Source organism: Medicago truncatula, chromosome 3, assembly GCF_003473485.1.
Source record: "Medicago truncatula cultivar Jemalong A17 chromosome 3, MtrunA17r5.0-ANR, whole genome shotgun sequence".
In the NCBI taxonomy this organism is placed as follows: Eukaryota; Viridiplantae; Streptophyta; class Magnoliopsida; order Fabales; family Fabaceae; genus Medicago; species Medicago truncatula.
This window is the reverse complement of record NC_053044.1, coordinates 46,052,304-46,076,866: the sequence shown is the minus strand read 5'-3', so window position 1 is coordinate 46,076,866 and position 24,563 is coordinate 46,052,304. Positions and strand designations below refer to the sequence as shown.

Genomic DNA, 24,563 nt, shown 5'->3' with positions numbered 1-24,563 from the left:
AAAAATAAATTAAAATTGGTTGAATATGGTCACCAATTAATAAGAAAAGTTAAACTCTTATACTTGGTTGCATAGGACCGATAATATTAACTTTATCAGTGCATTATGTCACCCAATTGATTCGCTTATGATCTTAACCTATATTCTTAGAAAAATGCATCAGCATTGTTAAAACAAATGAAAATTAACATCTATGTAAAAAGTCGTTGAAACAAGATGCATACATTTAAATATAAAAATGTTTATAGCATTCCATGAAAACACATATGTAGAAACAATGATCTTATAAACTACAGAATATAACTTTCATGCAATGACAAATAATCTTAATCATTGAAAAGCACGAGAATGTTTACTATATAGTTGCACCGGTTTCTCTTGATCAGAATGAAAGAGGCACTTTTTATGCAGCAAAACTTTCAAAGAGTAGAATAAAAAGGTGCTACATTGTCGTCGAGGGAAGTTTCAGGACATGTCTTTGGCAAAATCGAAAGTTTAGAATTCAAGCAATTATGCGTTTATAAGATATAGCGCATTGCGTCTAAAAAAATACACATTAGTAAACATACAGTTGAATTAATCGGTTGACAACATATTAACTTATTCAAACATATAACAAAGAATTTCAAAATAATAGTGTTCAACCCGTGCGATAAGTTCCTTCTTTTGGCAATCTGAATGCCTCACTGCTTTTGAATTTACACTTGCAAATTGCAATATGAATGCCTCACTACCTTTATCTGTTTCTCTTCATAGAGTTTGTCATGGCCATGAAACTTATATTCTTTTGGTAGCTTATATTCTTTTGGCAATTGTGGCATAATAATTTGTCATGGCCATGAAACTTATGATTATAAAATACATTGCAATTATGGGATTTGATACATTCTAGCATATGCGGAAAATAAGGGTTTAATACTAATTGATTCAAGTTAATTCTATTTTATTATTTTGCATTATGTAGTATATATTTTGTGGATTATAGGTTTATTCTTGAAAGTTTTGATTAGTGAATCCCTTAAAAAAAAGAGTACTCGCTTGCATAAAAATTTCAATGTCTACTAAATCATCTAGGCATCCTACTATTATGAACATTTTATTTTATTTTCCTTTTATTCGCAATAAGTGAGAGTTTATAAATTAAAATGAAAACTTATTTATTTACATAAACTATTTTTCATAAACTTAAAATAAACTTAATTCAAACAAGGCCTAATTCCATAAAATAATGGACTGCAAACGAAATTTTAAATTAACTTAATGCTGAGGAAATTTTTATAATATTTTAAACAATTGTGTAACAAATTATTAAAAGGCTTAAAAGTTTATTCACAATTAAACATATTTACTTCAGTATGGACTAAAACTGCTTGTTGAAATAAAAAATTTAGGGTAAGAATTGTTTTACTTTTTTTATGAATACTAAAATAGAAATTAAGTATATTTTTTAGAATCAAACATTTGTTTAACCCAGATGAATGAACATGCTCAGGGAGAAGAATTATTGTGGATTAAAAATTTGAAATATGAGAACAGGTGCAAGAACATTGCAGATTAAGAATTATGCTTGCTTGTTTTTCGTATTTATGAAGTTTGCATTTTCCCTAAACTTCCGTGTGCAATATTTCTATTCTACTCTTTCCTTTAATTTGCTAAAATGTTGAAAGGCAATCAATTTCTTTGAACAATGCATATCTTTCCCTTAATTTTTTCATTTTCGTGCATAATAAAATATTTCAAAAACGCGATATTCACATTTATGAAGGACAACAATTTACTGTAATTTGAACATTTCTGCTTCACAGCCAAATTTTTGAAAAATACATTATTCAACCAGAGTGAAACACGCGACCTTCGTTCTCAAATTTTCGAAGAATAACAATGTTTCGTAATTTGAACATCTCTTCTTTAAAGTAAATTTTTAAAAAAATATGTAATTCAACCCGTGCGAAGCACGGGTTTGTAACTAATATAGATTTAAAAACTATCCCTAACCACTAGTAATGGTAATCAAAGCCTCATAAGATTTCTAGATGTCTAGGACTCTAGGCCACAGTAACCTTAAACTTAATCTTAAAAAAAGGTAGTTTATACCGGAAATATTTCCATCAGTAGCACTTATATTGACCTTGTAAAATGACGGAATCAGGCAGGTAGTAATGGCTTTGACCAGTCGCCGGTGAAATCCGGCCGCCAATAATAACCATTTTTCTTGTGTATTTGAAAAACGAATCAATAATAATCACAATAAATATATTTTTAATACACATAATTGCCGAAAAAAATTACTATAAAAGATCGAGGTAGTAACTACGATTATTAATCTGTTTCATAACCATGGACGAGGAGGATACAAGTGTTAAACTAATTTTATATTTCTTACATGTTTCATGCTTACATCTTGCATAATTGTCAATGATGTAACATATTTGAAGATTTGTTGTTTATTGTCTTTCAACTCCCCCTGTATCCTTCAAGTTTCAACCTTCGCTTAATGTGGTATCGTGTTTTAGGCTTTTAACCACTCCTTTCTGTAGGGAGAATACGAAAGAAGGGAGTATCAAAATCATCTAGCCAGAATGATTGTGTTTTCAGTCATTATAATACAAGGTATGATGACTAATGTGATACGATTCACTACAAGAAAACGTTCCAAGTGAAATAAACTGTCAGCTAAATCGTTACTCTAGCATGTACTATTTGCATTCGATTAAAACGCTGGCAAACAATTGCAGTTTTAATAGAACTTAGTGTCCTTCAAGATAGAGTACCTAATGCTCGACCAGGATAACAGTATACAAAAGGAATATCAAATCATTGTATTTCTTTTTTCACAATTAAACAAAAAACTTCACCCAAGGTAAATTACCAACGAAAACAATATTGTTTATACCTTGGTAAATACTTGCAAATACTGTCTACTTTTGACATTTAACATAACCTAGTTGCGAAGTTGGAAAGCACTGCCCGTGTGTACAGTACATGCTCTGCACAAAGCCACAAATTTAAGGGTCAAGATCCTCTCCATTTATAAATTTTTTCATTTGTTGCAATTTGAAGAGAGATAGACAAAAAAAATAAGTGGTGGGTCCTATCACTAAGTGGGTCCCACCATCATTAATTATTTTTTACTTTTTATGTGTCTTTATCTCTCTAAATAGAACAAATGGAGAAATTTATAAATGGAGAGGATATTGACCCCAAATTTAACAACCATTTACTACTGAGCGTGCAGACAAAAATTATTTATGGAAGAAAATACTAGAATCATTTCTTACTCCACAAATTTTCCAGTTAGGAAGAAAGATATATTTAATGTCTACTGTCTAATTATAAACTATGTGTATCCTGGAATCAATGTAACCACTAGCAATACAAAATAAAGTCCCGTCAAACTCTTCTACCTCTCTCTCTCTCTCCGAACTCTGAACTCAATTTCACAATAACATTCATACGCTAAAAAACAAATGAATTCATCAGAATGGCAAGTTCAGTATAATCAAATACTACTCCCTATTTGGAGGGCGGGCTCTGAAGTGAAAACCCAGATGTTCCAGGATGAGCTGGGGTTCCTCTAGTTGTAGAAAGGGTTGTTGAGTTCTCATTAACCTCGCCAGATGAATGATTTCCTTCTTTTTTCCCTTCTAGTGGAAGGGGTGCGGTCCCACTGTGCGTATTACTGGGAACATTACCAAGCAGGCTTTTATACATGGTAAGGGCTTGAGCCATCATGTTAGCAGGATTCGATGCAGAGCTAGGAAGCAACATTGTGGTGCCCTGAAAAAAAGAAAAGAACAGAACAAATATAAAACAAATTTCAAAGTGGGAAAACTGTGCAGTGCATAAACTTGCATGTCAATCAGTTTGTAGGCTATTACCTCCTTGGCTATTTTACCGAAAGCATGAATATATTGCTCGGCTATCCTTAAACTTGCTGCCTGCAAACCAAATGACAATAATGATTCATTCCCTGTTGGTCCATGAGACTCAACAATGATAAAACAAACATGTTTATCAAGAGGAAATTTTATATTCCAGATGCTGAAGTTATGGGGATTGGGGATTTATATAAGAGAAGAAATAACCCCAATTTATAGGGATACAGAACCTAATCCTAATTGAATAGGGAAACAAACCATGATAATAACTAAATAATATGAAAACTGATCTTCTGAGATACTCTAACGTGAGAAACCGATCCTATGAGATACTTCAATCACAAACATAATATCAAGATATATATTTCCCTTATTCTAACACTAGATTCACAAGTTTTTTCTGAGCTTCACAAATAACACAAACTTAAACATAAATAACCCTGTTTAACGTGTGTTTTGACAAGTATTTGCAAAATTAATTACATTGATTTTGAAAAATGAATTTTGGCCAAAATGAAATGGAAGAGAAGTAATTTATGCTTGGAAACTGCCATCTCAAGCGTAAGTTTGAAGTAAAACTAAGGGTGAGTTTGTTTCCTGACAGTAAAAATTATTCCCAAGAATCTGGAAGTTGGAAATATAGATTCTCATGTTTGTTAAAGAGTACAAAACTTATTCTCACGTAGAAAATATTCACGAGTAAAATAATTTATACTTTCCCATGTTTTTATTCCCAAAAAAGGAGGTGGGAAAAAAAGGTTTCCATTAACGTGTGAATAAAATTTGTGTAACTACCCTTATAGCACATACCCCACTCTGACAAATAATCGCCAAGATTATAATAACTTTTAACAAAACACTTTCTACAAAATACCCAAGAATAAGACTCCATTAATTTCCTGAAAAATTATTCTCAGAAACCATTTTCACAATAATGAAACAAACATCCCTTAGTGCAAATCTTTTACTGCAAAAAAGCTACACTTTTAATCAGACAAGTGTTTATGAGCATTACACAAGAAACGGTCAACTAGGTTCTGCCCTGAAAACTGTGACTGTAATGACCTGGTCTATACAAACGTAGTCAGTCACTCACATGTTTAGCCTATCTGAGTGGAATGCTAGGATATCTAAAGATTAAAATTTCCAAGCATCATTGATATACAAAAAACGGAATTCTAGGCGTGAGGAGTTTGCAATCTATACATAACTTTCGGCCAACACATTGTAAAACTTAGATGAAAAGCTACAAAATTACTAAAATGTTTATAATGACAAAATTGTAACAGAAAGAACTGCATAACCTCACCTCTGGTCCTCCATTTTCTTTTAGGGCTAGTGACACAAGATTAAGTCCTTCAGCTGTAGCTCTTGCTTTGGCAATGATGGCATCAGCCTCACCTGAAAAAGAATGGTGTTAATTATTATAAGGTTTTGAAGATATCAAGCAGAACTGACAATGTAGAAAGGGAATATCAAACAAGCTTAAATTGATAGGATAAGGAAAACAGACGATAACAGCACCCTAAATTGAACATCAAATTTTATGGTGGCATGTTACAGTGTAACACATGTCAATACTCTAGTAAGAATGTTACAATCTAATTAATCATCTTTGCACCTCTTCAAAAAAAAAAAAAATTAATCATCTTTGCATGCAGAAAATCATTCATCTCAAAAGATACTTATACTCTACATATGAGCACACTAATATAAATAAAAGTTTCAAGTTAAATATAAGAGTTAGCACATCAAATCTAGCAGATGTCAAAGCTATCTTAGAGAATAATATTGTCATAGAAATGGAAGTTGGAACCAATATATAAACATGTAATTAACCTCTAGCTCTGTTAACTTGATCCTCCATAGCTGCTTCTGATGCCAAGATCACTGACATCTTCTTTCCTTCAGCTCTGTTTACATGAGCCTGCCTTTCTCCTGTTTAACACTACAGGTCGTCAAAGCCATAAACAAAGACTACAGATTTGAATGACATGGGTATTAAAACAAATTTCAGGATGGATAATAATGTAATGTCATCCTTGGACATCTGAAGAGTCGGAATATCAAATTGATTACCTTCAGACTCAAGAATTTGAGCTCTCTTTTTCCGTTCTGCTTCTGCTTGCATCTCCATAGCTGCTTTCACTCCACGTGGAGGAGAGATATCCCCTGCAGAAAGACAACCACGAAATAAATTACACAGAAATTGTCGAGTAAAAGGTAAAAGATAATTGTTCATACATTGCCAAAAACTCACTTATTTCATATCGAAGGCACTCAAGACCCCAACTTTGGGCAGCCACATTAATGGACTCCTGCAACAATTTTTTCACAATTAAATTAACCATTATTAAATTTGGCGGCAGATAACGGAAGAGTTATTCTTTATATATTAAAAAAGACAGCTACACTATGTGGAAGAGCAAGTCCGTAGTTGTTGCTTTGTGTTTGTTATCTACTGTCATTCAGTGTTGTCAAAATTCCGCCATGGCATTTTAGCCTGGCGAATTTGTGACAGCCACCATAAGCCGCAACATCAACTATATACGCCATGTTTCCGACATAGGCCACAACACCACGTTTATATGGCAGGTTTATGGCTGGCCACCATAATCCGCTGTTGATAACACTGTTGTCATTGCTATGAACTAACATCTGAGCAGGATTAGAAACCATGTCCAAACGAGTAGGGATGTGCAAACAAAAATCTGTTGTAAATTGGGCTGTTAGTTTCTGTAAGTTATTTAGAGTTTCAATGTCATAAATATGGTTTTCAATATTATTAATTTGTCCTTGCTTTTTCAAGATTTCATTCAATTTTAGATTATCATGCTCCAACTTGGAAAAAGAATAGCTTGTTAGGGTGTTTGTCCTTGTTAGGTCTATAAATAGATGTTGAGTGTAATATGTGAGGTGCTTTTGATTAATAAATAACGTTTTCTTCATTCAGAGTAGGACGAATAGCCCAAGAAAATGAACTTCTTACAGTTACTATACAATCTTACGGAATGAAAGGGTCTAACAAAGGGAAAGCTTGCAAACCCAAACATTTTGAGGAACTTGTAGTCAGGAAGTTGATTAAACGGTTTATAGTAGAACGAGTTAGCTCCAGAGATTATATCAATAATATCCTATTATTTACTACACTTGTACCAGTTTCTTTCAAAATCACTGAATTTCGAAGTGGCCCAATAGTTTTCAAGTTTACAAGAGTAGAAATAAGGGTGCAGCAGGAAAAGGAGAAGAACTAGTTAGCAAATCACGTACTGTGCTGATGGATGTTCGAGGGGAAATAAGATATTCTGACAGTTCATCTCTCTTTGAAGGGGCTTTGTAAGGTAGTTCCAAGGACTATTTTTGGTGGTAATTTCTTTTCTGGTTCAATTGTTGTAGCTAGCCAATGCTCTAATATCTAGTAATTACTACTGCTGCATAATTTAGCAGACTTAATAAATATCTAGTTATACCTGGTTGTTTCATGCCCTTTGTGCCTTTCTTTATATGTGATCTAACAGACTTAATGTATTTAATGTATTGAAGTCAGGTTGCTGAAATGAATTAGCTTTATCCAATCCAAAGCACCGACTGGATCATGTATTATCATCAATTAAGGACTCAAGGCCACACTGCATCTGATAATAAGAGGAAAGTAGCCAATACCCCATAACCAGCAAAATATTTCAGTCTTTAGCTCTTGTCTCATTCCTTTAATTCTTTTCCCTCCCTATCTTAATATAACTAGATTCAAACAGGACTATTTTTTTTCCCCTCATCTTAATTTTAGCTCTTGTCTCATTCCTTTAATTTTTTCCCTCATCTTAATATAACTAGATTCAAACAGAACTATCAAGTTATAAGTCAGACAGGTTATCCTTCAACAAAATCCCTTCCTTATCAAACAGGACTATTTTTTTCCCTTCCTTATCTTAATATAACTAGATTCAAACAGAACTATCAAGTTATAAGTCAGACAGGTTATCCTTCAACAAAATCCCTAAAGCTCCACATCTGAAAAGGCACAATTGTTTCAGAACTAAATGATGTTCGGCTATCCGAGCTAGATTTGCACCCACGAGATTTTTAAGTATGATTTAAAACTGAAGTAACTAAATGCTTCCATGAAAAAGATGAATGGATGGTAAATCACAACCAGCATAGTACAAACAACCAGCTCATAAACTAAACTCACCACAATCTTTTCATTAAGCGTGTCCCTTTCCGCAAAGGTCTTGTCGAGAGTAATCTTACCAAGTTCACTACGCATTGTGGTTTGAGCCAGCTGAATGACGGCATAAAGGGGATTCTCAACCCCATAAGAAGCAAGTTTAGGATCCACAATCTGCATTCAAAAAAGAAAAAACATTTAAAAACGCACACAATTAAACTAGACTGATTCGAAAACCAGTTTTTCGACATTTTCATTATTTCCAAAAATATACACGATTGTTGACTTAAAAAATCTAGTATATCATTCACAACAACTAAAATTAACACAAATTTTACCAAATGGAAAAAAAAAAATAATTTCAAAAAGTAAACCGAGCCTAGAGTAGGACGACACGTCTGGTCGAAGGTGTGTCCCATGTACACGTTTGGTCGAAGGCGTGTCCAGTGTCTGACACATGTCCGTGTCCGTGTCCAATACCGACACATGTGATTATATTCAATTATGTCAGTTTCATAGATTACTACAAGTGTATATTCAATTATGTCAGTTTCATAGATTACTACATGTGTCAATGTGTCCGCGTCAGTGCTTCATAGGTCTAAATAACGGAATTATAGACAAAAATATAGACACACCTTAACATAAAGCACACCATCAATTAGAATGGTGACATTATCCTTGGTGATAGCAGACTGATCAGGAATACTGATAGCTTCTTCCTTTAGCGAATGAACATAAGCAATTCTATCAACAAGAGGGACCAAAAAATGGATTCCAGAAGGAAGAGTCTTAACGTATTTTCCAAATCGCTCAATAACAAACGCTTTCTTCTCCGGCACAATACGAACCCCCCAATTCAACGGAGGAGTAATTTCATAATTCCTAATAAAAAAATTCAATCCAATTAAATTCAATAAAAATAAAATATGAATTCGATTTCGTAATTACTGATAAGTGAGAATGAAATTGACCTACCTTGAGACAGGATCTCGACCGCTGCGAAGAAATCGAACGGAGGAGAGTCGAGAGGGGAGTGAAGAGGAGTGGTTGGTAGTTGCGGTGGACGCCGCCGTCAAGGATTGAGTGATAGAACGAAGTGCGATTCTTCCTGCATTGGATTTCAAAATGTTCGCCATTGTCGTGTGCTTTGAACTTCTCTGCAACTTCAACAAACCCCTTTTTGTTTTGTTCACCTAATTAACGTGTTCATCAATTTTCTTCACCTTCTTTCGTGTTCCCCAATCTCCGTTTCTTTTTACTAAAGCCCTAGTAAAACCTCTTACCTCTATTATTTTTTATTTTATTTTTACACAATTACTATATCTTCTTATTAAAATTAGAATCTAATTCTAATTAGGGTTAAATATGTTTTTGGTCCCTACATTTTATGCAATTTTGAGAATAGTCCCTACATTTCAATAAATATTTTTAAAATCCCTACATTTTTCCTTCGTTAGTGCAATTGGTCTCTGCCATCACTGCCATGTTGATGAAACACAAACCATCCTAACAAGTTCAACCTCACCCCACCAAATCTCCACCACAACACCTTCCATACCTGCAACGGCAAAAACTTTCAACGATAACATCATCGCTTTCGGCCTCCAAATCTTCCCCTCTAAACCAACATATTTCACTGGAAATGTGACGAACAGTGGCGATCCGCATCTACGACGCTGCGGAGAAAGATCGTGGTGAAGTTCCCCGCCGTTTTCCGGCGAGATTGAACCGCCAACATTGGCATCACGTTAGAAATTTGACAACAGGGACTATTTACGCTAACGGAGAAAAAATGTAGGGATTTTAAAAACATTTATTGAAATGTAGGGACTATTCTCAAAATCGCGTAAAATGTAGGGACCAAAAACAAATTTAACCCTTCTAATTAATATCTACAATTATTTTACGCATAATGATGTGTTTCACGCCAAATAATGAATATGAAAATACAAGAGTTGCATATTCATTAAATAACATGACAAAATGTCATTTAATGCATTTGTAGTATAATTGTGCATGTACTCTATCTGTTTTCAAATATGAAAAATTGATTTTTTACGTTCATTCATATTTAATGATATATGTGATTCATATTATAAATCACATACACCATTAAATGAATGAACCTAAAATGTGAATTTTGCTTATATTTCGAAACGGAGGGAGTGCATAATAGGACAATACTCCCTCCGGTCCTACTTACAAGAGACAATTTACTTTTTAGATACATAAAATAATTTATGTATTTAGTTTAAGTTCTTGACTAGATACATACATTATTCAATGTATCTAAAAAATCAACTTTATCTTGTAAATAGGACTGGAGGGAGTATTAATTAATGCCCTGGGGCACAAATTAAGGAAACCAAATACAATATAAGTATTTTGAAGCTTGTGTAGTTAAAGTTTAAAAAGTGTAAAAAATAATATTTTTTATGCAAATATTTCTTTTTTAGATTCATTAACTAGTGCTCCGGGGACACTAATTAACAAGACCCTAACACTTTTTAGCATTTCCTTTTTTTATTGTATTTCGTTGTGTATATATGTATCTATACTATATATCAAAATAATAGGAAATTTTGGACTGTCTTTTTTTATTATTTCAATTATACCCTTAAACAACTATTCCTATCATAATGCTATATTGTTGGACTTGTGGTTATGGTTGTCAAAGTCAACGGTTCAGGTAAACTTGTTGAGCTATGCGCTTTGACCCATAAATTAGTAAGAGTTACCTAATGTAAAAAGAGAAATCCTATTTATAGCGAAACGATGTTTGGCTAAAATAATAATGTAAATAAACTTGACAAAAAAAAAAAACTAAATAGGTACCAATAGAAAGAGTACTGCTATTTCTTGCAAGGTACGACATCACAAATCTATCACGAATAGTGTCTAACGTAGGATTCTCATTTGGCGGTATAAATGAGTGGTGGGATAGAAAATATGACATTTGCTACAACAACTCGTAGATATGACTAATATTGCGTGAGATGATTTGCAAGAAAAAAGCTCACGATAAGTAGCATTACCCCAACAGAAAATTGCCACATCATTCGCAAGCCTCTTGTGATTAAGGTTTTTGCTATAATAAGCATTCTCCATGTAAAAAATATTTAAAAACCTATAATTGTTGAAATTTGAGGCCTAACTCATCATCACAAAATCAGTTTGTGAAGTGAGGAGTGCCCCTTCTTTATAAACTTCCATCAAGAGTCTCATCTATCCGATGTGAGACTTGGATTTTTCCAACAATAATTGCATATATCTAGAATATAGTCACCCTAACGCGAATGATCACCAAACCAAACATACATATCTCCATGAAAACCCAATTTCCTAAAGCGAAAACATTTCAAGAAACAAGAGCTGGTTCCCTCAAATTTTCACCATCCTCTCACATTATGTGAGACACACTCAATAGCAGCAAATAACAATCTCAAAGTTCAAATTAAAACAAACATAGTTTAGTTATCAATCCCAGATAGTGGCTGAACCCAAAAACGTTTTAGTGGGACAGTGGCACAGTGCATAGCCGCCTGAGTGCATGGCCACTATGAAATCGGCTTAGTTTACAAGTCCAGGTGCAGTTTTGTTCGGTTGGACTCATAAACTCAGCCAATTTCTTAAAATGATTCACTATTTTGACAACTATAATTGTGGTCTGTTTTTTTTTTATCAACACTTCCTTTTTCTATGTGACAAACAATTGCTGGAATCATCAGGGAAGTTACACTTGCTGGACAAGATGATGGTGAAGCTTAAAGAGCAAGCAAGGACATAGAGTTAAGCTTGATTTGCTTGAAGATTACTGCTCTTCCAAGGTATTGAGGTTGTTCTGTTTTTATCGACCAAACTTTTGAAATTGATTGTTTCAGTGTGATATTCAATCTATTTCTCTTCTTTCTCTTAGTTTTTAAAATATAAATAGAAATGCCATTATGAAAGGATAGATGGCAAGGTTGGTGGGGCTGAAAGACAAATACGGATAGATCGTTTTTAATGCCAAAAATTCAAGATTTTGCTTTCTTCTTTCTTCAAGAGCTGGGGGTTTGAGAATAAACTTTGCAATAAAAACATATTGTTTATAAATTTGTATGACTAAAATAGACTTGTCCGTCATTTTCTCACGAGTTTATATCTTATTATATATAAATAAGTTTATAATCTTTTTTGATAAGCCATTTCAAGTAACTTATAACTTAAAACTTTATCAATTTTTATCTCAATTTTACCTCTTACATAAAAAAATTCATATTTTTAATCTACTTCAACCGCTAATTTTATTAAACACTACAAATTCAATCAATTAACTTATATGCTATAAGCTTTAAGCTATTTTATAAATATTCCGCAATAAATTCGTCATCTATTATAAACTAGTTTATCAACTATTCACTATTTATTTTTTACAAAACGGAGCCTAAGTTCGTTGGCCATATAGGTTCAAGTTTAGGATCATGTCATTTAACGTGGTAGGAAATCGAGTTGTTTAAGAAGGATGATGTCAAGCATCAGAGGCAAACAGAAAGATTGTGTAATTAAGATGTATATTGTGGGTTGAATAGTCCAGTCTATGTTTAGCTTGGTTGTGCATAGTTGTGTTAAGCTTGGGCATTAAATGTAAAATTTTCTCCAATTTATAATTTATATGATTTGAATAAAAAACCAACCCTTCTTAATGGAATAAAACTTAGTTTTTTTGTTGTTGAAGAAATGGAATATATTAACTAACATAGTTGTGCACCGGCACACGATGTGCTAGGCTAGGATTCAAAGAGTGTTACATACCACAAACAAAGGACCAATACCACATCAAGCTAAATAAAGAAAAAACACTAACTAAGAAGCATGGTAAAACACTCAATGAGATTTGTCAACCAGTAATGAAAATCAAAATTTAATTTACTAATATTTGCTTGCAACCATCTAAAAGAAGAAAGCTTCACGTTATCCACCCAGTGACAACCATATCAAATGGAGTAGAACACAGATTTTTATAATCACATGCTAAATATGTAAAATTGTGACGAGGCTTTGGTTTTTGTTTGTACCGTGGGTTGAATGAATTATTGTGCAGCTTTCAAATCAATACTTTCATTGCATGTAGACGAGGGTGTGTGGTAGGAAGAACAAGTTAGTATGATGAAGAAAATTTCCATTTCTCAAAAGAACAAAGTTGGTAATGATGAATAAATTTTGCAAAAATCCAAGTTTATTTTATTTTATTCTGGGTTTGGAAGATTTGAGTTATTTCGAAAGTATGGACCGTTGAATTAAAAATTTGATTTTTTTTAAGATGAACTATATGAGTTTCTGGTTTTTTTTTAATGAACTGGTGAGTTTTTTTTATTTTTTTATTTTTATGAAAATATGCATTTAGTGAGGTCTTTTCTGGGTTTTTAGATTTTATTTTATTTTTGTAAAGAAAAGGAAAACAATGTTAACTTTTTTGAACGTAAAGGATAGAAATAGAAGAAGAAAAAAGTAAAATGATTGAATCGTTAGACCAAGTCCAATGGTGTGTTGAAAGTGGGATTCAACACTCCTTTTCTCTTCAATGGTGTGTTTAATGTGTGTTGAATTGTGACATGGATGGATGAGAGAGATGAAAGGATTTAACACAATTGAAACCTGTCCAAAATGCCACGTGATGCGGCGAAATTGGTTGAAATTTGGCGCCGACAAGGCGCGTGAGTGTGCAGGGGCTGGATAGAGAAAATGAATTTTGGATGGATAATAACACGTGGTGCGTTTGGATTGGCTGTCCGAATTCTTATCATTTTAATAATTAGACATCAATTATTTCGTTGTAAATTAATTTAAAAATAAAATAAAAATATCAAAATTCATGATTTTTTTTTCTCTATAAATAGAGACTTGGTTCATTTGATTTGGACACAGAAAAAAAAAACCAAGTTTTCACTATCTTCATTTTATTATTATCTTTATATTAGCAAACTAAGTGAAGTTTTAATCTTATTTTTAGTGAAATAGATCCCAATAATAACCATTTTAACACCCAAAATTATTCTAATTACCCATTTAACTATGAAAATCCTAACAATTATCCAAATCCAAATCAATTTTTCAATCAACATCCTCAAAGCATACCTCAAAACGTACCTAATTTTGGTTTTACACCAAATTTCACTAATTGATAATTTTAATTCCGAAAATACTAAAAAATAAATAGTTAATTGTATTATTTTAATTTAATTATAATCGATAATTTTATGTAATTATAAAAACAAAAATTAAATAAGAATAAGAAATAAAAAGTGGTAGGGTAGAGTGTTGAATGAAAAACCATTGGAGAAGGTAAAAGTTGAATGAGTGTTGAATAAGAGAGAGAAAATGATGTGGAGTGTTGGGAATTGAAAAAGTGGGTGTTGAATGGTGTTGAAAGGAAAAACCATTGGAGATGGTCTTATGGTCAACCTGTCCTGTGTTGAGTGTTTAACACGGAAAACATGTCAATAATTGGATGATTTGGTGGTTAAATAATGACAAAATAATACAATTCCTTTCGTAACTTAATTTCTTATAAGACCATCCCCAATGGTTTTCACCATTCAACACCACTTTTTCAATTCCCAACACTCCACATCATTTTCTCTCTCTTATTCAACACTCATTCAACTTTTACCCTCTCCAATGGTTTTTCATTCAACACTCTACCCCACCATTTTTTATTTTTTATTCTTATTTAATTTTTGTTTTTATAATTACATAAAATTATCGATTATAATTAAATTAAAATAATACAATTAACTATTTATTTTTTAGTATTTTTGGAAGAAAAAATTTTGTAAAATAATTTATTTTTATTTTCTTAATTTCAAATTCAAGTACAACAAACTAAGCACGCGGCACACAAATAACTTAAAATGCAATACAACAAACTAAGCATAAAACACACAAGTAATTTATTTAGTACGATACAAATCATCTTCAATCACGATACATTCCAAACTTTGTCCATATGTGTTTCACTAGATCTGCTTGCAATTCGTGATGAACATCTGGATCACGCAACTCGGATCTACCACGCACATGATTTGCAAAAGCTGGTAACACCTCGGTCGAGTATGGTTGCGATGTACTTGATCCACTTCCCCCAGGTTGCTCAAAATCAGTCCAACGTTGAGCATATGTATCTCGTTCATCCTCAACAATCATATTATGTAATATGATGCATGACCTCATGATGATACCCAAATCGCCTATGTCCCACAAGCGAGCTGGTTCACGGATGATTTTAAATCGAGCTTGAAGCACTCCAAAAGCACGTTCGATGTCTTTCCGACATCCCTCTTGATGTTTTGCAAATAACTTATCAGGTTCACTTTGAGGAAGTCTAATTGATTTGACGAAAGTTGGATACGAAGGGTAGATACCATCAGCTAGATAGTATGTCATATTATAGGGACGTTGATTCACAAAGTAATTCACCCTCGGAGCCTTTCCCTGTTCCACATCATCAAACACTGGTGACCGGTCTAGAACGTTTATATCGTTCAACGTTCCCGGACATCCAAAAAAGGCATGCCAGATCCATAGATCATGAGATGCAACTGCTTCTAGAATAACTGTGGTGGTTCCCTTATCCCCCCTGGTAAATTGACCTTCCCATGCTTTAGGACAATTTTTCCACTCCCAGTGCATGCAGTCAATACTGCCGATCATCCCTGGGAACCCCCGCATTTCACTAACATGCAATATTCTTTGCAGGTCATCTTGGGTTGGTGCTCTCAAATACACTTCCTCATAGAGTCGTATGATTCCTTTGCAGAATCTAAGTAAGCATTCCAATGCTGTACTACTTCCTATTTTGATGTATTCATCGACCGCATCTGCTGCCACACCATATGCTAACATTCGCATTGTTGTGGTACATTTTGCTAACGGTGATATACCTTCTTTATTGGCTGCATCAATTCGTTGGGTGAAGTAGTTATCACTACTTGAAAGATCTCCAACGATTCGAAGGAAAACATGTTTTTGCATCCGATACCGACGACGAAACATTGCATCGTCGTATGTAGGTGCATCGGCAAAGTAGTCATCAATTAGTCTTTGGTTTGCAGCTGCATGATCTCTATTGAAATATTTTCTACTACGAGATCCACTACCTTCCTCTATTTGTTTTCGACGCTGAATAAATCGGTTGACCATATACGTGTCTTCAGCATCACGTTTTTGGAAGTAGGCTTCCAAATCAAAAGGATCCATTGATAGGTTTTTTGGAAGAAGATATGAATGAGATTTGTGAAATTGAAAGTAGATATGAATGAGATTTGTGAAATTGGAAGTAGATTTTAATGAGACTTGTGAAATTGAAAGTAGATATGAGTCCCTATATATAAGTACATTGTGTGGTGGACACTGACGGATTTGAAATAAGTTATAGTAGGTGAAATAATGGGCACACAGTGGACATAATTATTAAAGCAAATAAGTCACGGGGACTAGACAACACTCTGATAATTATTAAAGCAAACACTACGGACTAGACAACACTGACAAATATTAAAGCAAACAGTCGGGACTAGACAACACCGATAATTATTAAAGCAAACAGTGAGGACTAGACAACACTCTGATAATTATTAAAGCAAACACTACGGACTAGACAACACTGACAAATATTAAAGCAAACAGTCGGGACTAGACAACACTGATAATTATTAAAGCAAACAGTGAGGACTAGACAACACTCTGATAATTATTAAAGCAAACACTACGGACTAGACAACACTGACAAATATTAAAGCAAACAGTCGGGACTAGACAACACTGATAATGTTGACTGAATACAAACAAATATTTGATTAAAATTAATTTTCAAACAGCTCACGCTCCAACTTCTCCAACAGCTCCTTCTTCCGGTCATCGAGATGCTCTTCGTCCCTTAACTTTAGATACATTTTCATTTTTTTAGCTTGAGTCTTTTCTTGCAGCAACTTGTTTTTCTGTTGTTTCACCAAATTTAACTCTTTCAATTGTTCAATCTCTTGCTCTTTTAATTCTTTGAATTGAACCCATTCCTTTTCCACCTTCTCCAATGTCTCGCCCTTGCTTTTCATTTTACCTTTTTTTTTAGCTGCCTCCCTACCCATTGGACGAGCACTAGATCCTACAGAGTCCTCGTGAGATCTCTTAGATCCACTACTCCCTGACCCAACATTTCCTCCCATCTGACTACCATAACGTGGTTGATCACGGAGAGCGTGCCATTCTTCATTCAAAGTAAATTGAATATTCTTCCCACCTGCAAATAATTCCTGCGCTTTTGTCAAAACATCATCTTCCGACCAACCGCTTCCTTGCATACGCTTAGCGCTTTCATAAGCACCAATCCATTTATTTATTATTTTGCTCATATAATTAAAACGGTTTCAGCAGGCAACTAGATCGCGGGGAGAATCGAATGAGCAATACTCATTACAATACTCAGCAATTTTACCCCAATATGTTTCTCCTCTCTGGTTTCTCCCGACAACACTGCTTGTTCCATATTTAATCCATGCACTAATTAGAACCAAATTTTGTTGAGTGTTCCATGCTGGTTCCTTACTTCTCTTGCTCTTAGGAGTTGAATCTTCTGGAGTGACTTCATCAGCAACTGCCATGCCACCAGAAGTTATTTGTGTTGAAAATTCAGGATATTGGTTTGCATCAACACTAGGAAAATTTTCATTCCCCATTGGCATATAACCATTAAACGGGGGTGTTTGAGATGGATATCTCATCATAGATCCATAATATGGATGAAAGTTTGGAACAGAGGATGACTGGTTGAAATTTGGTGAAAAACCAAAATTAGGTACGTTTTGATGTATGTTTTGAGGACGTTGGTTATAAAATTGATTTGGATTTGGATAAATGTTGGGATTTTCGTAGTTATATGGGTAATTAGAAAAATTTTGGGTGTTGAAATGGTTATTATTGGGATCCATTTCACAAAAAATAAGATTAAAACTTCACTTAGTTTGCTAATAGAAAGATAATAATAAGATGAAGATAGTGAAAAACTTGGTTTTTTTTTCTGTGTCCAAATCAAATGATCCAAGTCTCTATTTATAGAGGAAAAAAAATCATGAATTTTGGTAATTTTTTTTTTTTTAAAATTAATTTACAACGAAATAATTGAGGTCAAATTATTAAAATGATAAGAATCCGGACAGCCAATTAAAACGCGCCACGTGTCATTATCTATCCAAAAAAGTCATTCTCTCTCCGCACGTCTGACGCGTCACGCGCCTTGTCTGCGCGTGTAACGCACGCGCCCGTTTTGGGCCAATTCCGCGTCGCCACGTGTCCGGCCTGGCAGGGTTCAATTGTGTTGAATCGGTTCACCTTCTCTCTCTTCTCTTCCACCATTCAACACACTTTAAACACACCATTGGAGGGGAAATTGGTGTTGAATGTCTCATTAAATTGGCCATTGGAGATGGTCTAAGAGTGAAAAATTGAGTGACTGAGAGGCAAAAAGCATAAAAAAAACATTATTTTTAAATAATATTCAAATGACAAAAAATTCCATACTCAAGCAAATGTAGATTGTGTTGTGTCCAAGTATTTGGCAGGAAACATTAAGCAATCCATGAAAAAGAGAAGCTAGAATTCATGTAAGGATTAGTCAAATCCTTAACCGAGGGATTTACCTTCCTTATTCAAGACACTCTACACCTCACCTTTTTGCACGCACATTAACGGAATCCTGCAACAATTTTGCAGGAGTTATCTATCCAACATCCAACACACTCTATTCCCCACCTTTTTGCACGCACATTAATGGAATCCTGCAACAATTTTGTGATGATTAAGTTCACCATTATAAAATACCAATGCAGATGATTCAAGAGTTGACTCCTATGGAAGAACAAACTCATAGCTTTTGGTTCATATTTGTTAAGGTTTAGTTTCTGTGTAAGTTATTGTTGGGTCACAATAGAAGTTCGCTGGATTGTCCACTATATTGGATCTAAGACAATTACGCAAGTGAATTTAAACACTACTTGTAGATTTTATGGGTCTTCTCCCTTATAAAGTATTCAACTTGCTACACGAAAATTATTTAGCGTTGTAGAATAGGATTATTGGTCGTAGATATTATACTAGTCTAAAACCCACGCACCATCAACATTTTCAGAATTTTTTTTTTTCTGACCCTCTTGTCAAAAAAAAAAAATCCATGTTTGACCCCCTATGAATATTATTCACCAAAATAATCCACTTTCATTTTTTGTCCTTTTCCCTATTCCCGCCATTTGAAACGGCGGGAATGAGCCGCTCTCTGACACATGTCAAATCCTGACTGGCCATACAGGTTTGACTGTTTTTTTTTCCATTACCGCCATTTGAAATGGCGGGACTGAATTTTAATTTTTTTTTTTCGTTTTTTGTTATTTTGGGCAACATTTGTTTATTTAAAACACAAATAATAATTATGTTTTTTGTTTTTTGTTTATCATTATTATTTGTGTTTTAAATAATAATTATGTTTTTTGTTTTTTGGGCAACATTTGTTTTTTTTATCATTATTATTTGTGTTTTAAATAAACAAATGTTGCCCAAAAAAACAAAAAACGAAAAAAAATAAATTAAAATTCTGTCCCGCCATTTCAAATGGCGGTAGAAAGAAAAAAAAACAGTCAAACCTACATGGCCAGTCAAGATTTGACATGTGTTAGAGAGCGGCTCATTCCCTCCGTTTCAAATGACGGGAATGGGAAAAGGACAAAAAAAATGGATAAAAAAAAAAAAAAAGTGGATCATTTTGATGAATAATATTTATAGGGGGTTAGACATGGAATTTCTTTTTACAAGAGGGTCAGAAAAAACAAATCACATTTTCATGTCCTTAATTTTAACCCAAACTCAGAAAATTAAATACATTACACCAATCAAATATTTTTTTTAACATAACTAACAAAAAATAAGCAAAAGAGTATAAAGATAAACCACAATTCAAACAAAATTGATAACAATTTGTTCAACTCAAACAAAATAATGCCAATCATTAAAAAAAAAGGTTTTGATTTCATACTCCCAACACATTAAACACATTACTACCATACAACATAAAAAAAAAGTTAGGAGAAGCTTTTGGTTTTTTATCTGCTTTGGAATGGGTCCACGTTCTTAATCTTGGTACAATTAATTTTGAGCTTGATGAAAAAAGGGTAGTCGATAGCTTTTTATCCACTAAACATGATGCTATTTAATTTGGTTATGATTCAGGCTTGTAGAACTTTGTTTAGGTCTTACTCCTCCGTTTTAAAATATAAGCAAATTTTACTTTTTAGATTCATTCAATTAATGATGTATGTGGTCCATATTATAAACCACATACATCATTAATATAATTAATTGAATGAACCTAAAAAGTAAAATTTGTTTATATTTTAAAACGGAGGGAGTACTATGGAAACTCAAGTGTAGAGTTTGTGAGGAGACAAGCAAATGAAGCTCCTCATAAATTAACTAAGGCGGCCACATTATCAGTTAGTTTTCAGATTTTTGTTAAAATACCGGAATGTATTGAAGACATTTTAAGTAACGAAATGCTACAAGTATTTTCCTCTAAAAAAACATAAAATAAAAAATAAAAAAAAAGTTATCATGATTTCCTAAAAAGAAAAAAAAAGTTATCATAACCATGTATACAATATGAATAAATAAAGTAACCCATAATTCACACAAAAATTAAATTAAAAAAATAAATAAAAATACCATGGCCGAATATATAACAAACAACAATAAGTTACAATAATATGTTGCAATTAAGTTTGAACATAACCACTGCTTTGCAGATAATTTAGTTTTAGACTGTTTAACAAAACTTTACTGAAACTTGAATACAATACTTTAGACTACAAAAAACCTCTACGAAAAACATTAATGAAAGCAATGTCAAACCAGCAAACCAAAATAATGTAGGAATGCACAAACAAACACAAGTTTTATAGATTCATTACATATATAGCAGTAGTGTTTGATGGAGCATCCACAAATGCTTACTACATTATACTTCAATTCCAAAATAAGCCATTGATTCTTAGGAAAAAAGTACATGATACCACAACGATTCAACTTTGATAGTCCAACAAATTTACTTAACATTACACATACTTGGGTTTACTATTATTCAGTATAAGCTTCAGCACTAACTATCCAACATAGATGTGTTCAATTTCATAACATAACAGCATCACCGTTTACGGAAATCTAGGCATTATGAACTAATACCAAATATAACTTTTCAAATTTGAACTCACATAGATAGTTACAAATTACAATAGCATCTAACTAAAATCCTAAACCGTACACTGTCAGAAATGGAAGCAAGTTTAAGCAATTGCTTGCTATTTCAGATATAGATTCGTTGATATCATTCACATAGATCTCTCCTCAGACTCAGATAAATATCAAATTATAAGTTGAACTGGTAATTCATATTCTCTATACAAATTAAGTCTAAGTTCCATCTAAACAGGTATATTCTTTTTAAAAAGTATTTTAATGTACGCCTTAAAACAGAAGTATCTAAATGCTTCCATAAAAAGAATGAACAATGACTAGCATAGTATAAACAACCAATTCAAGGAACTAAACTCACCACAACGTTTTTAGGCAGAATATTCTCCTTTTCATTATTGAAGTTTTCCAAAGTAATTTTGCGGATTTCACTACAGATACTGATTTCAGCCAGTTCATGGACAGCACTAAGGGGACTTTCTGAGCTACATAAGAAGCAAGCTTAGGATCCACAATCTGCACGCAAAAGAATAATGATAATAAAAAGGTTGCTAAACAAATCAACAAGAACCAAAAAAAGTAATAATCGGGGAAAATTGATAGACCTTAAAATCAACCCAAGCATCTATGGACAAGGTGTGTTGATCCTTGGTCAAAAGAAAATCGTGATGAAATTTGAGGGTTTCTATCCATATCTTATGGACGCGAACAACTTCATCGACAAAAGGATTCAAAAAATGGACGCCTGTAGGTAGAGTCTTGAAGTATTTTCCGAATCTCTCAACAATATATACTGTCTGCTCCGGCACAAAGTGAATTCCGAAGTTTATCGGTGGTTGCCAATAATACCTGATCAAAAAATCAAACAATAGATTTAAATAATGATATTACTATTATTATTGCAAAACCTCTTTAAGGAGAATAAATTTAACTAACACAGGCTTATGATCATAGCGGTGTCGGCTGTTAAAACAACAAATACAGCGAACTGAGGAGAATCGGGAGGGGATGGATGCTGGTGTAGCTGATGCCGCCGCTGCCGCGAACGGGCGGGGGATAGCACGCAGTGCGATTCTAGCTGAATTAGGTTTCAAAATGTTAGCCATTTTCGTGACCTGGGAATTCTGTGCAAGCGAAACCCTATTTCTATCCCTTCTTTCGTGTTTATCAAGTTTTGTTGTTCTCACTTCCCGGTTGCTTTTACTAAACACCCTACTAAAACCTCTTCCCTTTATTTTTGGTTATTTACCAACGTTTTTTTTTTTTTGGCCGGGGTTCGAACCTTGCATATTTTATATTTTATGCATTGTCCCTACCAATTGAGCTAAGTTCACGAGGATTACCAACTCAGAAAAATAATGTGTAAAAAATAACCCAGAAAAATAAATTAAAACAAGAAACCAGAAAAAAGAAAAATATCATCATCAACACTATAATCATCCTTTCTCTCTAAAAAAAAAAAAAAAGTTGCCCAGAACAACATCAACAACAACAATGTTTAAAAACAAATCTAATTCTCTATTTTCCTCTTTGCATCAACAGAACAAGATCAACATCTATTTTCCTCTTTCCTTCTCTTCCCAAACCCATAAACACAGATCTGTGCAGAAGGAACTGGCAGCTGACAGTGATGGATCTGTGGTGGTTCAAGGTCGCACGCGGTGGGAACAATGGGTTTAACGGCGGCGATGGGTTTAACGGCGGTGACATGAACGGCGGTGATGGTTTTTTAGCCGCGGTGACACTTTTTCCCCTTCCTGCTTCATGAATCACATGCTTTTCATGTGGTTCTTGGATTACGTTTTTTTAGTTTGAGAACAGATGGAGATGATGATGAGAATGGATAGATTTTGGTTTGATTTTGTGTTTGTTGATGTTGTATGAATTATTTGATATGAGAAGAGATTAACCTGAATTTGTTTGGATTTCTTGTTGTTTGTTGTTGAACCTGTGTTGATTGTTGTTGCTATTCTTTGCCCAAATTTTTCTTTGTTGTTGCTCGTTGGAGAAGAACAGGAAAAGAAATTGGAATTTTTAATTTGGCATTATGGGTATTTTAGGTATTTCACTTATTTACCATTATTTTATGAAGATCATGAATAAGAAGGTGAAGATCTAATGGTCCATTTTATGATAAATAGATCGAATGGTTAAAATTAACAAAATTAATAAGGTCTAGAATAGACCACTTTTAACTCTTCCTCCGTCAACCACTTTGGTCCTTTATGCTAGGATGAATGTATTAGAGTTAAGGGACCAAAACGAAACCAAAAAATAAGTTAAGGGACCAAAACGAAACCAAAAAATAAGTTAAGGGACCAAAACGAAACAAAAAAATAAGTTAAGGAACCAAAACGAAACTTTTAATAGTTAAGGGACCAAAATGAAACCCAAAAATAAGTTAAGAGACCGAAACGAAACTTTTAATAGTTAAGGGACCAAAATGAAACCAAAAAATAAGTTAAGGGACCAAATGAGTAATTAAGCCTCATTTATACATTTATGTTTTTTTTTGTTTTGTTATAATGTTACTAATTACTATTAGAATAAACAAGGAAAAATCATTATTTTATATGCAGACAAACTAAAATATGTTGAGTTCATAAATAACTTTGTTACATGTCTTGACAATATTTTGTTATAAATCAATATAGGCTTAATTACATTTTTGGTCCTCTAACTATTTAGTTGGTATCAAATTGGTCCTCTAACTAAAAATTGATTTATTTCGATCCTCTAAGTTTCTCACCGTTACTACATTTAGTCCTTTCTGTTAGTTTTATTCAAATAAACGTTAGGGTTTGTTTTATGTGGATATCTGACCTCCTCTTTCACACATACATATGAACCATAACAGTTACCAATAATATCAGTCACTATTTAATCATAATACCTTAACAAGGAATATGACCAAAATGATACTAATAAATAAAGTTAGAGGACCCACATAACACAAACCCTAACGTTTATTTGAATAAAACTAACAGAAAGGACTAAATGTAGTAACAGTGAGAAACTTAGAAGACCGAAATAAATCAATTTTTAGTTAGAGGACAAATCCGATACCGATTAAATAGTTAGAGGACCAAAAAGGTAATTTAGCCATCAATATATCAATAATTTCCATTAATATTTTAAAATTTAATCAAAATTATACCAACAAACATAATAAAATAATCACATGCATTAGCGCAGTAGAGCACGATAGTGCCCATCTTTCCGCTAGTGTGTGTGTTTATATATAT

At 33.3% G+C, this 24,563-nt stretch overlaps 3 protein-coding genes across 3 annotated transcripts; all 3 read right to left on the bottom strand.

Moving 5' to 3' along the window:
• Positions 1-3,259: 3,259 nt before the first annotated feature.
• LOC11421678 (stomatin-like protein 2, mitochondrial) lies at positions 3,260-9,334 on the bottom strand. The gene is made up of 9 exons (XM_003602378.4): positions 9,025-9,334; positions 8,685-8,931; positions 8,071-8,220; positions 6,139-6,196; positions 5,958-6,050; positions 5,718-5,816; positions 5,188-5,279; positions 3,879-3,938; positions 3,260-3,777 (listed from the first exon to the last, which is right to left on the bottom strand). The coding sequence occupies exons 1-9, from the start codon at positions 9,183-9,185 to the stop codon at positions 3,514-3,516; spliced, it is 1,224 nt and encodes a 407-aa protein (XP_003602426.2). The 5' UTR covers positions 9,186-9,334; the 3' UTR covers positions 3,260-3,513.
• Positions 9,335-9,524: 190 nt separating this feature from the next.
• Positions 9,525-16,287, bottom strand: LOC112420256 (uncharacterized). Its single transcript, XM_024779010.1, has 2 exons — positions 15,345-16,287; positions 9,525-9,607 (listed from the first exon to the last, which is right to left on the bottom strand). The coding sequence occupies exons 1-2, from the start codon at positions 16,285-16,287 to the stop codon at positions 9,525-9,527; spliced, it is 1,026 nt and encodes a 341-aa protein (XP_024634778.1).
• Positions 16,288-18,487: 2,200 nt separating this feature from the next.
• On the bottom strand, positions 18,488-22,579 carry LOC11425212 (uncharacterized protein C16G5.07c). Its single transcript, XM_024777783.2, has 4 exons — positions 22,255-22,579; positions 21,924-22,167; positions 21,680-21,834; positions 18,488-18,860 (listed from the first exon to the last, which is right to left on the bottom strand). The coding sequence occupies exons 1-4, from the start codon at positions 22,422-22,424 to the stop codon at positions 18,824-18,826; spliced, it is 606 nt and encodes a 201-aa protein (XP_024633551.1). The 5' UTR covers positions 22,425-22,579; the 3' UTR covers positions 18,488-18,823.
• Positions 22,580-24,563: the final 1,984 nt, after the last annotated feature.

Bases quoted from the DNA above. Each gene is read 5' to 3' on its own strand.
- LOC11421678 (XM_003602378.4), bottom strand. From the start codon at position 9,185: ATGGCGAACATTTTGAAATCCAATGCAGGAAGAATCGCACTTCGTTCT. The intron at 8,221-8,684 runs GTGTGTCTATAT...TTTTGAATGCAG, and splicing joins ATGGTGTGCTTTATGTTAAG to ATTGTGGATCCTAAACTTGC. The intron at 5,280-5,717 runs GTTAATTACATG...ATTCTTTTTCAG, and splicing joins TCAAGTTAACAGAGCTAGAG to GTGAGGCTGATGCCATCATT.
- LOC112420256 (XM_024779010.1), bottom strand. From the start codon at position 16,287: ATGGATCCTTTTGATTTGGAAGCCTACTTCCAAAAACGTGATGCTGAA. The intron at 9,608-15,344 runs GTGCTTTTGGAG...TTGCCGTTGCAG, and splicing joins ATGTCGGAAAGACATCGAAC to GTATGGAAGGTGTTGTGGTG.
- LOC11425212 (XM_024777783.2), bottom strand. From the start codon at position 22,424: ATGGCTAACATTTTGAAACCTAATTCAGCTAGAATCGCACTGCGTGCT. The intron at 21,835-21,923 runs GTCTATCAATTT...TTTTGCGTGCAG, and splicing joins ATGCTTGGGTTGATTTTAAG to ATTGTGGATCCTAAGCTTGC. The intron at 18,861-21,679 runs GTGAGTTTAGTT...AAATTGTTGCAG, and splicing joins TTCTGCCTAAAAACGTTGTG to GATTCCATTAATGTGCGTGC.